Below are 7,477 nucleotides of genomic sequence, written 5' to 3' on the forward strand. Positions count from 1 at the left end.
CCTAAGCCTTTGACTAAACCTTAATCTGTGTGTGTGTGTGGTTGTGTGCGTGGGTGTGTGTGACAATCTCTGCTTAACCAATAGACGTGTGTCTCTCTCTCTCACCTCATCTCCCCCACCCCTCTATATGCTCTCTCTCTCTGTCTGTCTCTCTCTGTCTGTCTCTCTCTCTCACCTCATCTCCCCCACCCCTCTATATGCTCTCTCTCTCTGTCTGTCTCTCTCTGTCTGTCTCTCTCTCTCACCTCATCTCCCCCACCCCTCTATATGCTCTCTCTCTCTGTCTGTCTCTCTCTGTCTCTCTCACCTCATCTCCCCCACCCCTCTATATGCTCTCTCTCTCTGTCTGTCTCTCTCTGTCTGTCTCTCTGTCTCTCTCTGTCTCTCTCTCTCTCTGTCTCTCTCTGTCTCTCTCTCTCACTCTCTCTCTCTCTCTCTCTCTCTCTCCGGGTGTTCAATTTATAGGTGAATTAGAAATGCGCTGTGGACGTGCCGCGTGAGGTTCGGGGTGTCTATCAGTCAAACCTCCATTACTCGCTGAATGGACAGAAGAAATCAATTATCATATCATTAAAATGAAACGTCTCAGCACAGAATCTCAACAATCAGAATTTGCGCTGTTGTAAAAATAATATTAGAGTTTCTGTTATAGATGTTTATTTACTAGACGTTTGTGGTTTTGTTACATCTCGTGTTCATGTACAGAAGGAATATTTAACTCTAGATTGTATAAATCCTAAACGTATTAGATTTGACTGTAATATGTTTTGTAATAATATTTAAAAAATATTTGCGTTATTAGTCTTTTACGTCCACTGAGATGTGTTGGTGGAAGTGAATGTGGATTATGAACATGTTTGAGTTGAAACAGACATGTCATTCATTCATTTCCGTTTCATTTCTATTGCACGATGTTGATTCTCAGAAAACAGGATGTAGAAAAAAATGCCATAACAAAATAATGATAAAGAAATGGAAATTGTCTATACTAAACATGAAGGAACAGAGAAGAAGCTCATTGACTCGTTCTCTTCATAACTAACAGCTGCTTTGATGTGGAGAAACAATTGACTTCATACGTGAACGAGTCTTCACCTGACCAGAACCAGACACTTTTCACCTTCTGTTGAACTATCACGCTTGTTTTCAAGAGAGTTTTATAACTTGACTGTAATGAGTCTGTTGATGCTGATGTGCTTTACAGATTCAGAAGAACTGGAGCTCTTCATCAGAGTTTATTGACCCTATAAACAACTACACCTGAACTCAGTCATGTCTTGTAGAGTAGACGTGTGAAAGAGAAACCTCAAACACAAGAATGAAGTTTAAAAGAGAGAAACAGCTCTCAGATCCTTCAGAAGATTCAGACGGTAGTAATGTGATGTAGAGAGACATCAATCATTCAGCTTCATTGCAAGAGCTCAAAGAACAACAACAACATATGAATGAATGTTCACATTAAACACTGCGTGTGTTAATGCCTCTGTACTCCCCACCACAGAAACACAGTGAATGTTAATGTTGTGTAATGGATGAGTTAAATATTGATTTGTGTTTGTGTAAGTGAAGTGTTTGATGAATGGAGTGTTTCTCTTCTGGGAACAGTTCATGTAAGTGTAATGCATTAAACCTGATGAGTCTTACAAAATGAAAATACAGCGGTAGTAAAGTTTCAAAGGACACATAGCATTATATACTCATCTCTAACCGCTGTCATCTTGTGGTTTTAAAACATTGCCTCTGTCTCTTTAAATAACATGAGTTGGATTACATTTGCATTACAGCTGATTGATCAGAAAGGTTTGAGTTTGTAAAAAAAGTCCCATTGTAAAAGAAACACGATCACTGGATGACGTGTACGAGAGAGCCTGATTTATACTTCCTCATCGACCTACACAGGCAACGCATGGGGTTTTTATTTATACTAGTGCGTTGTTGTCTGCGTTAGGGTGTAATCACACATTCCGACCTCTAGTAGGCAGTATCTATGGGGCTGTTGCTGGCAATATTAAGGCAAGCACCAAAGAACACACGGTTGTTCTATACGCTCTCAGATTAGCATTTAGCAATGATAGCGAAAATAGACAGTGACTTTTGTTCCAGCTTGAATTGTTAAATATAGGACGTTTTATTACGATAATTCATTGGGAAATGCATATTATGAGTAAAACGCAACACTATCGCACAGTTTTTTGACCTGAGGGAGGGGTTTAAGCAGACCAATCACAGTGCTTGTGGTCCATGTCGATTTTACACGTTGTTCCATTTTTGGAGAGGCTATGGCGTACGTCCGACACAGAAGCATAAATCACACTACAGGGTGTGAAACTTCAGTGTTCTTGTTTTTTAATTAGCAGTAAAAATCTTTTGTACAGGCAACGCAACAGGAAAAACATTGAACTCAATTGGAAAATCTCTTTGCAGGTGTGATCAGAGAGACGTACCATCGGGATCGGGACGGGATGGTTCCCGTGACCCTTCTGGCCATCGCCATCATCCTCGCTTTCGTGATGGGCACCATCTTCTCGGGTATCATCGTCTACTGTGTGTGCGACCACCGGCGGCGGGACTTCCATGTGCCCGGCCGCAAGGACAAGGACTCGGTTCAGTCCAGACGAGGTTCCATGAACAGCGTCACCAAGCTGACGGGTCTTTTCGAGACTCAAGGTAAAGACGGCCGCCCGGAGGCCATTCTCACCCCGCTAATGCACAACGGCCGTCTGGCTAACGGCAGGACGCTCATCAAAGCAGACCAGCAGCCAGATCTGAGCGGCCTGCCCACGCCAGAGTCCACACCCCTTCAGCCTCGCCGCAAGCCCAGCCGTGGGAGCCGCGAGTGGGAGAGAAACCAGAACCTGATCAACGCCTGCACCAAAGACCTGGCGTCCGTGGGCTCCGTGGTCATCCCCACCGACCTGCCGCTGCGTCCGTCTCCAGGTCACATCCCCAGCGTGGTGGTGCTGCCTCTGCCTCAACATCAGCAGGCCTACCAGCATGAGTACGTGGAGCATCCTCGACGGGCGGATCTCTCGGATGACCCCGAAGCAACGCTGGAGTACAAAGCGCTCAAAAGTGCATCAGACGACGACGGCGCTCCGCCACGTGTGCCCCAGCGCGAGGCGTCTCTGACCGCCGCCGTTCCTCCGGCCGTCCCACAGATGGGCAAGAGACTCGACGTGTACGCCCGTGCCTACCACGCCAGTTCCGGCCTAAAAAAACAACACAACACCAACTCGTCCAACTCCTCGCACATGTCCAGAAAGCACAGCTTCCACGTGGAGATGCCCCCACCCGCTCCGCTGAGGGTGGACTCCATGCACGTCACCTCTCCGCCGCCGGTCCTCGGGCTCTCACGTCACCCTGGCCTGAGCTCATACGGTTCTCTGCCGCGCAGGCAGCTCAAGCCCGACGTCCCTCCCAAACCCTCACTAGTGTCGCTTTACACAAAAGTCAAGTCAGGCGACTCGTGCACATAATCCGCGCCGATCTGAACGCTAAAGTGCATCTGTTCAAACAGCTGCGTGCTGGAACTGCAACTCTTTGTTTCCTTTTAGTTTTTTGACACCTTTTTGAATCCATGCACGCGGACCTCTGGCTCACGAGTTCCGGGACGGCGAACGTGCAACATCATCAGCACTTAGAGACGGAGATTCGGTCTGGAATGAGAATGTGCAGTCACATCACAGCTGAGCGAGACCCACCGGAACCACACGAGGCGTTTCTCACGCACTTGGAACCGGAGTGCCGCTGGAGTTTACAACTGTGAAGAAATGTCAGTGTTAAGGCTACTGGACGAAACAATCAAGTTCTACTGTAACTGACTGTTAATACTAATAACAGCTTGTATTTATTTCTTTTTTAATAAAGTGCTTTTGGAGAAAGACTGTTTTTAGGTTGAACATGAGAAGAGTTTTTATTTGAATGAAATTATTCAAAGTCATTTAACTGGAGCCAGTGCTGTGCTTCTCAGACGGGGAGAAGTGACACCTCTGTGCCAGAGAGGATTGTGGGTAAATCTTTCCTCACATATACAGGAACCTAAATCTCACAACAGTCAACGAGTCGCACTTAGAAAAACGATGTCTTTCATTTTCCTTTTGTCGATTGGTTTTGGTCTTTTTCTTCCACTTGTAAATGTGTGCCTTACACCTCGAGTAGTGAAGAGTTTGTTAGCTGTTAACTGTTCTCTAACTGTAACTGATGATGATGATGATATTTGTTTTCTTTGTTTTGATTTTTTTTAAATAGAAAAAAAACTACATTGTAATTGAAGAATGTTGATGTTGTCAATGTCAAATTTAACCACAAAAGATTATGTGCTTGATTTCTCATTGTGCCAATCCAACGGTGAAATGTGTTTTAGTTGTTTTTCTTTTTTTTCTTTTTCACCATGATGTTTTTACACTGATCGGTGGATGAATTGATGTTTCTCCTCTTAATTCTGGCTGTTTTAAGGCAATAAGAGAAAAACACACAAACACAAGCTTTCTAATGGATTATGAACGGCAGTGAATGCGGGCTGGATCCTGTGTACACCTGCACTCTAATAATATTAGAAAACGTCATGTTTTCTATGTTTGTGGCAGATTGCGATTAATATAATTTTCTAGCTCTATCATTGTATTGTAATATGGGGGATTGTTATTTAACTACACAGGTTTGATTAAACGTGCTCTAGTTTTGACTGTAGATAGTTGAAGTGGCATCCATCTGAATATTCCAGCCGTTGTTCTTCAGACGGTTCGTCCTGAAATCTCATCTCATGTCTGTGAACGGAGATTTCTGTGCCGGTGCCTTTGGACGCCTCTAGATTTCTGTTGGAGTTCTCTTGACGGTGTGCAGTCTGTTCTCTTGTATGATGTCGTTTTGTCACGAGGTTTTTCTGGACCTCTTCCACATCTGATTCACGGATAAATGTAAAGAAATTCTCTTTAATAAATGGATCAAACATTTCAGTTCTTGTCACAGAGGTTTGCTTCTTTCTCAAAGGAGATGCGAGGCCACAGAAAACTTTCCTGACGCCAGGCTGACGGCTTCATGGTACGATGAACGTTAAAAGATTTCAGATAAGCCGTCACACACGGGTGACTGTGCTTTACAAAACAGTGGATTGTTTGACATCTGTAAGCATGAAGAAACAGACGGATAACAATCGCTCACATCTCAGGTGTCCTTGTGTCTCGACAGGCCCCGTTTGCTGAGTGCTGTTATTATGAAGTGATTTTCTTCTCTTGTTGTAGAACACTAACTCATAAATCATCTGAATGATTTCACTGACAGTGAACACGTCTGCAAACGCTGCTCGACACCCGTCTGTGTCTCTGTGTCTGTCTGTTTAATCGCTCAATGTTGATGCACACGGGACGATAACGTTCTTCTGCTAAGATCTCGGCCAGCTAGCTCACTTCTGCTCTCATAGCACTGAGGGGATATTTCACTGTGTTAGGTAAGAAAACATTCTGCGATCCGACAGCACTACGGGTGAGCATGTTAAGGGCCTCGCATATGTTCACTTTGCTTTTTTTATAAGGCTTCTCCTTTTTGTTTGTGGATGTATGGCCAAGTGTTTGAATAATTAGACTCCTTCCTGTTGCTGATCCCAATCCTATGAGCATCCTGAAGCAAAACGCTATTGTTCCCTTTGGCGCAGGATGTAAACGCCTGGCTGAGATTTTAGCGGAAGGACGTCATCGACCCGTATGCATATACCCCATTTTTACTCTACCGCTCAGTCACAGTGCAGGAAAGGGCGGGACAAACACCAACCAGCCAACAATACTGGTTCCTGAGTAACATCCCAGACTCCTAAAAATAGTATCATGTGCTGATGAAACAAACTCTCTGTGATGACCATCAGCAGATATTCTCTTACAGATATCTTTCAATTTTCATACAGGATTTATATAGTCAAGTCAAGTCAGCTTTATTTATAGCGCTTTTTAAATATGTCATCGTTACAAAGCAGCTGTACAAGAAAACATTGACTATAAGTAAAACATAAAAGGTTATGGAAGTCAAAACACAGGTCAAATATCAGACACACAATAAATTCCTATATGCAGTGTTAATTAAATTCTAGCAGCCCCCCCGGCCAGGCAAACAGTGCAGAACAGTCTGCAAACGGTGGCGAGGAACCCAAAACTCCACTGGAGGAGAATAAACCTCATAGAGGGAAACCAGGCCTAACCAGGGGATTCCAGTTCCTCTCTGGCAAAAACTGCAGCTCTGCACAAGCTCGACATCAATATACCAGAACTTGTTATGCATTGACTGTACACATTCTGTAAAAGTTAATAATCATCTTCATTTGATCTCAGAGAAACCAATAAGGCAATGAGTTTGAAAAAACTACTGAAAACAAATGATTATGTCTCTTAATAGATTTTATGAAAAGAAATGATTAAAATATACTTAATATGTTCCTGTTTTTAACATAAAGAATCTTGGGAATGCAATCGACTAATTTTATTTGTTAAGACTTTAATTATTTCAATTGAGTCATTTTAATTGAACAAATTATGAAATAAATCCAACTAAATGTTATTATGTTAAACCCATAGAAATTGGTCAAATGAAGTTTATTTATTTTGTGTTGAGACTATATAAATAATGTTTGTAGATAGAACTACTTTGGCAGTTGATCTGTAGATCTGTAGTTCCCAGCATTTAAGCATTAAGTGTTTTTCAGTAAAATGAAAGACTTGTTTGTGTTTTTGTAGATTTAGGAGAGCTTTGGCATTATTTTTAAGTGAAGTTAAGTTGTTAGCGTTGTTCCGAAGAGCGGTGCTTGTGCTGAGGGAGGCAAGATATTAATTATAATTGAGTTATTTCACTTATGAAGCAGTAACTGTGCTAATATCCGTACAGAGACCACCAGTCTCTTGTTACTTGACCATATATGTTGAAAAAACAATAGTATATTTCAATATGAAAGTAAGCGATCCGTGAAGTTTGAGTTAGACACATGAAATCTTTTTTTTGTTTACTTTAAGTAACATTTCCCTGATATTTTAATAAAAAAGTAGAATTTACTTTGAGGATTTTATGAAGTCAATTCTACAGGTTATTATTTTCTGTGTGTACAGTATAATAATGTTTAGTGTAAGCGTGATGAATTCAGACTGAATCCTGTGATGTTTTCTCTCAGGAATTAAAGAGCGGTCCACAGGAGATGGGCTGCTTCGCTTTGGCTTGTTGTGCATTAACAACATGACACTGATCTCAGAACAGAGAGTACTGAATGTCTCTGTGACCATCAGAATCTTTCCAACCACAACAAAAGACAAATGAGAGAAACTAAGCTTGTGAGAACACAGAAGGCCTCAGACTAAAGAAACATCAGAGGTTCATTGAGGTTTTGTCAGTTTTCTGAGGATCTTCTCTTTGGAGAATAAATGAAGACGTGTTGTTGGTTGTGAGGTTTTATATATCTGGTGTCTCTGGTGAGCACCTGACCTCTTCTCCACAGAGCAGATGA

General features: G+C 42.3%; 1 protein-coding gene across 2 annotated transcripts in view; it reads left to right on the forward strand.

The window, feature by feature from the left end:
• Positions 1-4,954, forward strand: part of sema6a (sema domain, transmembrane domain (TM), and cytoplasmic domain, (semaphorin) 6A) — a 41,188-nt gene extending 36,234 nt beyond the window's left edge. For both annotated transcript variants that reach the window (XM_079466975.1, XM_079466974.1), the window contains one exon: positions 2,425-4,954. In XM_079466975.1, the coding sequence (XP_079323101.1) occupies positions 2,425-3,476 (1,052 nt within the window). In that variant the 3' untranslated portion in view covers positions 3,477-4,954. The remainder of the gene's footprint in view (positions 1-2,424) is intronic.
• The last annotated feature ends 2,523 nt before the right edge of the window (positions 4,955-7,477 follow it).

Source organism: Barbatula barbatula, assembly GCF_947034865.1.
Source record: "Barbatula barbatula genome assembly, chromosome: 11".
Lineage (NCBI taxonomy): Eukaryota > Metazoa > Chordata > Actinopteri > Cypriniformes > Nemacheilidae > Barbatula > Barbatula barbatula.